Genomic DNA, 10,626 nt, shown 5'->3' with positions numbered 1-10,626 from the left:
CCAATCACAACGCACTGGATAGCTGGCCAATCAGAGCACACCTCGCTTTTCAGACCGATGAGCTTTGTAAAAAACATTTCAGAAAGGCGGGGCATAGAGGAGAAACAATAATGTACAGTATGTGGAAAATGTGTTTTTTGAACCTTAAACCGCATAAACACATTTCATTACACCAAATACACAAAATAATGTTCTTTTTAGCAACATCATATGACCCCTTTAAGATAAAATGGTCATAGATGTTGGGATTAGGGATGCACCGATGTATCGGCCGTCGATATTTATCAGCCGATTTTTGATTACATCGGCATATCGGAAATAGCAGACACCGATGGTTTATTAATTAACTGCATGGAGACAACGAGTTGCATGTCTATTGCATAATCCAATGTTTTTCTCTGGGCAAAATAATTAAATACTTGCCAAAACAAAATAAAATCTGTACAAAATAGTTTGTCAGATGGCATAGTACGGCCATATGCAAACGTGACGCTGACGCATCCAAAGAGTGAAATGCCCGCGCTCAGCTGTAAATTCATCATAGGTAAGTCGCAATGGCAATGCACTGCCATTAGAGTTTATCCAAGGATATGTCACGAACCGCCAAGCATTAGGCCTACATTTAAGTGAAAATGAATGGCAGGTAATATGCAGCTTTTTGTTTGAAACCAGTGTAGAACACGGATTCACACAAGGTCACATCACGCACATGCAGCGTTTCTGTGAACAAAGAAAACAGAATAAAACTATATAGGCTACATAAAAAGGAATAGGCCTATACACAAAATATATTTCACTTAAATCATTAACAGATTAACAAAACGAAAGAAAAAAAATTGTACTGAGTTTCGGATAATTGTAACGCGCTCCGAAGTTCACGGAAAAAAACGGGACTGCAGAAAGCGGTTTTCTTTTTCTTTTTTTTACAAAAGCTTTAGTTTTGAATGATGTTTTGCTCCTATCTGTATGACAAACCAGCGTGTTGGTATGACCATAAATTACGGAGTAACAGTTGGGAAAACAATGCAGTGATCGCATCGGTGCCTCACACACACATACAACAAATTTTTGCTAATTTGACATCGCAGCTTGTTCATTATCAAAATAAAATACAGTTAAAAAACATAAAAAGTTACACTGCTGAATTGAAATAGTCCGTAGTACAGTCTGTTCCGTTCAGTGTGACCAGCCCCTCACTGCTGATATAGCTTATATGTGAACGATGATGTTTTATGTCGATAATGCGAGTGAAGAACAAAGCCTATAGTTTACATAATAAATAATAGGTTAGCATCCAGATACTTCGCGAATATGGAAACATTTGGATTTGTGCAGAATGAGAGAGGTAGTTTTTTAATTAATTAGTTTTGGCATGACGCTTATATAGCCTAAATACAACTTTAGAGGATTTGTTGTGGAGAGAAGGGAACTAAAATAGCCTAATTGTGTTTGTAATTTTGCTTTTATTTACCATTATTTTAGCCTACATTATTTCTGAATGTAATGCAACGTGCAGCCTACTAATTTAGGCTGTTTTTTTCCCTCTCAAAATTAACGCTTATATGAGTAGAGTTTTTTTAATTTTTCTATCCATGCTGAAACATTTTTAAATATCTTGAAAAAAATTATTTAATGTTTTATTGCGTTGACAGTTTTTTCTTTTGTTTAATACATTTGGTCTTTGGTAAATCTAGAAAAAATGATGTATTGGCTATGACTAAGAGAGATCATTCAAGACTCTCTAATTAAACGCTGTACATTATTATTATTAAAACGCTGTACATTATTATTATTATTATTATTATTATTATTATTATTATTATTATTATTATTATTGGCAAAGAAAAAGTAACGTTATTAACCGGTATGTTTTCTACTCAAACCAGATTCACAGAGGAACGCAGGAACAGAAACGTTCAAATACCGATTCTGCTTGGAGTGAACCAAACTTTTTTCTCTCTCTCTCTCGTTTTTAAGCCCTGCTTTATGCAATTGACCAATATCCGTATCAGAATCGGCCAATAGTTGTTTGTTAAAATCGGTATGGCCAAAAAAAATCCTATCGGTGCATCCCTTGGGATCACACCAGTCCATCACTCACTGAATAACTGACATTCTAAATTGTTCAAATAAAGGCTTATGAATAACAAATGATCAACTACAAAAAAATAATCTATTCATTTTATGTTTTGGTGCAATGCTGAAGCACAATGCTGTGAATAGAGAAAAACCATCTAGCGTTGACATCGACAAATTAATATAGCAGCAAAACTGCAATAAAATAAATAAATAAAGGCTCAATTAAATTTGATGGAAATAAGGAGATGTTATATATAAATTCCAAGTGACGCTTCACAGAAGAGACCATCAAGTCCCAGAAGGGTGCTGCCCGCAAGTCCTGAAAACAGCTAGTCTAAACACTTAAGTAAAGAGGTAATTAAGGAAAGTGTGGTATCCATTTCACGCAATCAAGTAAATAAGGTTGCAACGAACAGTGTTGACAACAGTATACTGTCTCCTGTGAAGTGCCTTGAATTAATGTGGAGATTACGTGGCTTGCTAAAAAGCCCTATAGTGATCAGCATGAAACTGCCAAAATCATATTAATTTCCTTGATATAGGCTGATCTGGCAAAAGTGAAAATATAATATCACGCAGGTGACCTTTATGTGCTTATGTTTTTTGCTCCATTGCACAAAAGGAGAGAATGTATTCAGGAATTAATGGAGCCAATGACCTTATACATACCATTAAAAATCATGGCAAATAACTCCTTGAAAAAAAACACAAGCATACTCTATGTAGACTCTGACTACTTACTACTGGCATAGAAAGCAATACTAGCCCATGAGTAATTATGTGATGACAACTCAGAGAAGAGAGATTGATTCAGTGAAAGTGAAACCCCTCCTGAGGTCTCACACAGGATGGTGCCACTCACAGAAAGCATTCATAATGACGTGGCTTTATTAAAAAATGACTTGGGTCGTGTTATGCATGATACAGGGTTTTATTGGTGACATGAACACACTTTTATCAAGTGTTACAAACATCTGCTAAATGCCAATTACTGCAAAAATGCATTACGTTCAGGTGAATGAGGTTTATGCTTATGTTCCATCACACAAAGTCTTCTTAATATTCACAGGCTCAAAAATGAATGTCACAATAGCTAATTTTACAGTATCTAATTAACTTTTTTCTGCCCAACATCAATTTCTGCTACTGAAAAAAATATAAAAATGTTTTGTCAATTAATCAACAAAATCTTGTAACATCTAAATGTCTTAAGTAAAAAAATTAATAAATAAATAAAAACAAAAATTTAAAAAAACATGAACATCAACCTGGCAACGTTCTATTATGTTCAATTTTGTACACATCATCGCAGTTCAGAAATAACATTTTCAGTAAGGGGCGCTAAAGGTTAATGCTCTATTGAGTTTGAAAATAAACATACCACCTACACTAAAGCTTACCCTAAATCTACCTGATGGTGTTAATAAAAGCAAACACATTGAGTAGTAGTACTTATTTACTTTTATTGCCATGCCAAAGGCTATCTTCATGGCAAAAACTGAGTTGGAATAATACAAGAGTTACATAAACACAATAAAAACCAAATAAACAAAAAATACAGCATTTAATATTAGGCCTATATAAGATTTTTTTAATTAACATATGATAAATCTAAAATCTTTTCAGGTAAAATCTTACTAAACAATTTCCTGAGTTACCGCACTTCATAAAAATGTTTTCTACATTTACTAAAGCTGCCATGCCATCTTTGCTTGCTTCTACAAACCTCTGAGCTCTTTTATCATGACTTGTGTTTTCACGGGACACATACTTATGCTCTCTGCGTCACAAGTGCCATGCTTTACCAGGTGAGCTACTGAGCCAGTTTACTAGTTAGTGGGGAATGAGTAACTGGAATACATAAGCACTTCTTGGATAGTTTGCAGGAGTGAAATTGCCTATTGGTGCCATCTTTGGCACATCAATCTTAATTGTCAACAATATTCGATATCCTGTAATTTTATATCAATTATTCAATAATCAAAATAATTTAATATTCAATATATTGCCCAGCCCTACACTGGTGGAAATGCCAGTGAATTGTATATGTATAGGGATGTTTTTGGAGTTTTGCAAAAATGTAGATAGAGGCACATTTTTCCAATGAGCCTAGGTTGGAAACAAACTGAGTACACCGAGTTAGACCAATGAAAGTTTTTTTTTTAGGGTCCAGATAGTGCCATAAAGAAATAAGTATCCATTTCTAATGTCAAATGTACATATTTTCAGGGAATAGACCACCAATTACCCAAATCAAAAATGACAAGGTAATTACAGCTATTGCCTCTGGTATCTCCTGCCCTGGTTGGCTTGATTCTGGGATAAAAAAAAATGAAAGAACAGCATTATAAATAGCTGACAAACGGGGTCACATGCCAAGACAGTAGCTTCTACACCTGAAACTTGCTCACCAAGACAGAAACAAAGCATTACTGTGTATATGGAATGAAGAATGCAAGGACTTTAGTGAAAACAAACAACCTCTACATGTGGATGACCCAACACAGGAGAACGGAACCCTCCAGGCAGGTAATAGGTAGTAGCCCCACAAACAACTACAGAAAAAAGGCAAATGTTCGGCAGATAATGCTATAGCAGAACGTAAGCTTCTCTGCATCACTTGCATAAAATATTATTCTATTTGGTACATTAACCATTCAAAAAGTCCTCACATTAGCACCTGCCTCTTATATCATCTATTACTTATATATATGGTTTACTTGGTACACATGATAAACACACACTTATATATACACATTTTAAACAAATATTTATGTATCATGTCATGTATGTATGACAGATGCTGTGCTTTATATAACCTTAAGCTGGCATAAAACAGATCTATTACTTATATATATGGTTTACTTGGTACACATGATAAACACACACTTATATATACACATTTTAAACAAATATTTATGTATCTCAGTATGTAACTGTGACGTCTGCACACTGACAGATGCTGTGCTTTATATAACCTTAAGCTGGCATAAAACAGTTACAAAAACCCAATGTGGTGCGAGCGTGGCAAACTACTTCTGCTTTTGATACTTTCACTTTCTGCACTGTACAACACCTACAACGTTGATAGGAGGATCTTATATTATTACGGCACTTCCTCATCAACTCCTTGAATTAATAGTTTACATCCTTTTGATATAGTATACCAAATGACCCAAAGTTTATTTCCAGCGGTCTGCCAGTATCCACATCTAATGCAACAACATTTGTTTGAATTAGAGCTTGTCACAATTTAGCACTCATGGTAATTATGCAAATTCAGTTATACCAAGATGATGAAACTCAAACATAATTTGTGTTGATCTCGGCCATGATGGATTATTCATGAGAAACTACTGCATCTCTGGGATTATGGGCTTGTCTGTTCTTTTCACTGACATCTAACAAAAGTGATCTCCTTGCGAATTTCCATCTTTGAATGGTTTGTTGTATCAAATATCAGGGTTATCTGGCATATCAGATATTAGAGCTACCCTGTTTTCTGTTAAGAAAATACAAAAACACAAAAATGACAAAGAAAGGGTGCAAACAAATGAGGCCACGTGACGTCTATATTACATAGAAACATGGATCCTTCAGTGAAAGACATTGAGTGCAGGTTGCAGCTCTACAAACAGGAAATGTGCTACTTCCTGTAGAAGGCAAGGTGCAATGATTTTTCATAGAGAGCCTGCCAGCTAATTTCCTGCTTATAATGCAAGGCACCTCCTCTAAGAACAAGAGTGACATTTGCAAACCAGTTCAAACAGAAGATGACAAGGAACTCCCCATTTTTAATTCAGAACACATAAATGGGTTACATTTTTGCTGTGGCAAACGTGAACATTTTAGGATTGCCAAATACATGTACATGCATTAAGAGTTTGTGTTTGGTGTTGGAATTACTATTAAGACATGAAAACAAATCAATAAATAATATGATACAACCAACCACTTTTAACCAACAGTACTTGAAACTCCAAGGCCTTATTTAAAAGCAACGATTGAAAAGACAAGATCCACAATTCTGCTTACATAACTCTTTCCAGGACCTTCTTATCAGTACTGGTACTGCTTCAGTGAGCCTAAAGTGCTTTCCTGGACAACTCATTTTTAATTAGCATATTTATCATAAAATTTGCATGACTATAGGGAGCAAATTTTATAGGGAGGGCTCGTTTTTACTAAGGTCTAGTAGCTTTGCAGGTATTACTCATCTAAATGGCCTCGAGCTAAAATTTCAGTTTGGTATCACATCTGACTTCATTGTGAAATGAGGTTGCAAGTCCCATTTTGCCAAAGAAAAAACTGTCTGTCTCTCATCTAAATCTGGTGGAGAAGTCTTAAATATGTTGGCAAAGTTAAGGGTTTGTATAGTAAACAGGTCAATAGATTGAAAAGACTGCCCTTTCAAGAATAAGAGCAATGGTGTTCTTCTCATGTTTTCTTTCACCAGACAATATTGTGCATTAGACACAAGACTTGAGTAAGACGAGACGTTCCCACTTGACGTCAAGCTTTCACAGACTAACCCAAATCCACTGCTAACTGAAAGTACCATGAACTTCCGCTAGCAGAATGTAGTGTAGAGACAAACATTCATTCAGTAAACAAACCGTCAGCTTTTCTTGTACTGTCTTGTAATGTCAACTTAAGACCAGTAAGTAAATGACATTCTACTATAAATAAATCAAAAATATTTCAAATTGACACCAAATCTCATCTATCAAATATTCACAGCTTTCAAGCAAATCATTACACAAACATGACCCAAAAGTGTGACCCCTGGAGAGTGACGTAAATAAAACCACACTTGAACCCACTGGCATTCATGATAATGATAAAGTTTATATAAAGTATAAACTTTAATTTCCATCAGCTGGATTCAGATTCACAGGGTAAAAACGGCATTGTGAGCGAGAGAGAGAAAGAAAGAAAGAAAAGTACATGACATTATCTTCTCCAAAAGACAGGTTCAGATTGCTCCGGGTTGTTTACTAGCATACAATAATGAGTTTATTCTTTTTTTATGTGAGGAACACAGCAGCTAAAAATGGCTGCCTATTCATCACTGTAAAAGTGATTTGTCAATGTCTAATATGTCAATGACAGTGTTCAAGGTAATTAATTAGATGTAAATACAATCTATTGTTAAATACAGTGCAGCTAGAGACTGCTTATGCTTAAGGTGGTACATATTTATCAATGCACAGGAATTCATAATCACTGCTGACCACAACAGAAGTGAGCAATGACAATGAAGAAGAGGTTATTGTCCTCATTGATGGGGTATAATGTGAAGAGAGAACACACATGAACCTCAATCCAATTAAAGCCTTGGACATCATGACCAAAACACCTATTACGCCATCATTGTTTTATAGTTTCATAGTTCAAAGTTTTGTCATTGTTTGCTCATCCTCATGTTGTTCTAAACCTCTATAACTTTCTTCAGTGGAGCGCAAATGAGATGTTAAGTCAGGATGGCAGCTTCACTCTCCTTTCACTTTCATTCCATCTTTTTCCAAAAATAAAAGTGAATGGATATGTCATTCCGCCTGGCAGCATCTTTTGTTTTCCACAGAAGCAAGCAAGGTTTTGAACAACATGAGGCTGATAAAATGATGATGAAATGTCCATTTTTGTGAACTGAACACTGACAAATATACTTATAGTTAATAACTCAAAACATAAACACGGCAGGGGTGTTGATGTACAGCAATTGTTTACATTCAGAGCATAGCTGGCTCTATGATATTTACCTTTTAGGTCCTTTTGAGTAGGTGAAGGTGAACGTGGAGTCGGAGAATCGAAAGTCTGAAAAAAACAGACAATCAAACTTGGGGTTTTTGAACAATATAACACACTGGACCACAAAAAATCCCTTTCAACTAGTGTAGTCTCCATGGCAACATCAACAGGGAATGTCCACCGACAATGAATATAGGAGAATTAAATTGATAGCTGATAAATGTGTGACGCTCAACAATAGTAAGGCGTGGGCTAATTTCATTGAAAAATCATTCACATCACAAAACAACACCTGAGAGGAATGTTAATGCCTTTATTAGGATGATAAGAGCAGAATATGTGGTAGTAATAATAAAGGCAGTTTACGTTTTGCTAGGCCCTCAGTTGCAGTTGATTATTGAATAATTTATAATGTCCAGGAAAGATTAAATTGCCTACGCTGGAGCACATTAGCCACATACGGGTTTTGAACAAATCGGGCTTTTGTGTGGAGGAAATAAAGCATCAGCAGTGAGACTGACAGCCTGTCAGTTGTGTTGATTAAATCCATGGCAATTGTTAAAGGAAGACAGCTCTCTTAATAAGAAGAGACAATGGAAACTCACCAAAAAACAGGCAGTCTTTCTCTGCCTTACACTTTTGAATTACGATGTCGACGTCTTTTTGAATCCTCTCTTGCCTTGAACACATCCCCATGAAATAACACACACTAGAATGGCTTCTCTAACTAATATTCAGCGAAACAAACGAATCCTTTCCGCTTGCAGGCACGATGGCTGTGGGGAACAGTAGAAATACGTGCTTGGAGGTCTGCTGTAACAATCCCAGGTGTGTCACGCCAACCGACACCGTTTCATCTCCTCTAACAATAGCCTCGATCGCATGAGCACAGCGGAGAGCTCTTCCTCGCGACAGCTTTCATGGAGATATCACTTTTACACCGGAAGCATCTCTCAGTCGTCCTCATAACGCTTCTGCTGAACCCAACAATGGCGACGTCGAAAGCTAAACCACGGAGCGAAAAAAAAGATACCGCATGTAAAACCAACGCGGCGGGCGTGAGCTTCAGACCGTAACGGAGGAGCTGAAGTTGCACACGGGGGAAATCAGTGTGGGAATCCTGTGATAGCATCCACGAGATGAGCCCGGTGGGAACGGGAATCACAACAAGGCGGATGATGTCATGAACGTGTTTTCTCCTCACGCGCCCTCTCTGCTGCTGGACCTGCTCGCTATCACTGGCCTCTGATTGGCATGGAATAAAAAGCGATTATATTCATCTTATCGTTGCTGATTTTTAATTAAGCAGTATCACAACACGAACATTGTCATTTAGATTACCTAAAGACAAAGCACATCTGATATTAGAACAACGGCAACATTGCAAGTGTGATATTACTTTTATACCAGCAAAACAAAACAAAACAAAACAAATAAAGTTGTGCTTCAGACTTTGTGTCACCCATCAAACCACAGACTGAAAGCCGGTCTGAACTATGGATCGGTGTAAATGAAGCAGTCTGTTGTAATCAGTCAGCTGGAGCTCCACTCCAGGTTTTGCATTTCACACTCTCCTCACACTAATGAGAGAAACCCTACTCCGAGAGACTCCAGCAAAACCCATAGTGATCGTTGTTTACACTTGTATTCTATGTAGCTACTAGCTAGCTACCGTTGTTGTAATGCTGTATTAAAAAACAGCGACCTAACAAATTCACTGAACATCGTACCTTTGGGGATTCAAAGCGAGAATATCCTAACTCTGGTAATACAAAATATTCACAGCTTTATTCTTAAATTAAAAAAAAAATGAGAAAATGGCAGTTAAGAAAATTTGTTTAGTGTTGTTTTATGCATCTGCTCTCTGATTTTCCAAAAAGTTTGCACTGCTTCCACTCTGCACTGCAACAGTCTGACAGGTGGTGTCATGCTAGGGATTGTTAAAGGACATGACAACCTTGGCATTTGTATCGTTGGAGAAAGCCTTGAGATGTCAGCTTGGATCACAATCATATAATGGCATTGATACCATTGAATGCTTTCAGAGCTTAACAGTTAGACTCGTTTGCAGATTCCATATCTGATCAGAAATTAATCCTACCAATTGCAAAAACAGTGTGACCTCTTATATAAAACAGCTTTATTTAATAACAAATCACTCCAAAATAGATGTCATGTTGAATATTAGCAGACAGGCAGTCAGTCAATTTATTATGTGGCAAGCTGTTTCCACAGTGTTCACGATTAATCCACCTCAAACGCATTGTTTTAACATTGCATTTTGTCTGCAAAGCGACAAAGAATTTACCCACTAAACTGTATGTGGAATGGGTCATGCAATCAATAGGAACACCTCACAACACACTTCATCACCCTTCTCTCACTGCTTGCACCCATCATTCTTCTCACATTGACATTATGAACGCTGAACAGTTTCATTCCAGTCTACAATTTTCACACGTCTTCTCTCACAAGGATAAATGTGTATCATAACACTAGCAAAATGGTTTTTGAATTAGCATGATTTTTGCACATATATACTTGATGTATTGTAGAAATAGCCTAACGTGGTACATGAATATGATAATGCGGTTATAATCGCTGTACCATAGTACTTCTTGGGCAAGGCAAACAGCAGACTAACATTGATTTGTTGTTTTTATTCATCATTGATCACAGCTGATTGTTGAAAATAATAACCATAATGATATTTTTATTTAGTTGTTCTAAATTAGCATCAAACATTTGCATGAATGAAACTGAGACTGTGTTCACACCAGAGAGGAAAAGCTGTAG

The 10,626-nt window shown here is 36.5% G+C and overlaps 1 protein-coding gene across 1 annotated transcript in view; it reads right to left on the bottom strand.

Moving 5' to 3' along the window:
• The window catches only part of LOC107681417 (poly [ADP-ribose] polymerase 8), a 31,464-nt gene extending 22,025 nt beyond the window's left edge, over positions 1 to 9,439 (bottom strand). Inside the window, exons 1-2 of the mRNA XM_016477717.1 lie at positions 8,436 to 9,439; positions 7,842 to 7,896 (exon numbers count right to left, since the gene is read on the bottom strand). Coding sequence (XP_016333203.1) covers positions 7,842 to 7,896; positions 8,436 to 8,526 — 146 coding nt within the window. The 5' untranslated portion in view covers positions 8,527 to 9,439. The remainder of the gene's footprint in view (positions 1 to 7,841; positions 7,897 to 8,435) is intronic.
• Positions 9,440 to 10,626: the final 1,187 nt, after the last annotated feature.

The sequence above is a fragment of the Sinocyclocheilus anshuiensis genome, unplaced genomic scaffold, assembly GCF_001515605.1.
Source record: "Sinocyclocheilus anshuiensis isolate Anshui unplaced genomic scaffold, SAMN03320099.WGS_v1.1 scaffold697, whole genome shotgun sequence".
Lineage (NCBI taxonomy): Eukaryota > Metazoa > Chordata > Actinopteri > Cypriniformes > Cyprinidae > Sinocyclocheilus > Sinocyclocheilus anshuiensis.
The sequence above is the reverse complement of the archived record's forward strand: the minus strand, read 5'-3'. Positions and strand labels throughout refer to the sequence as shown.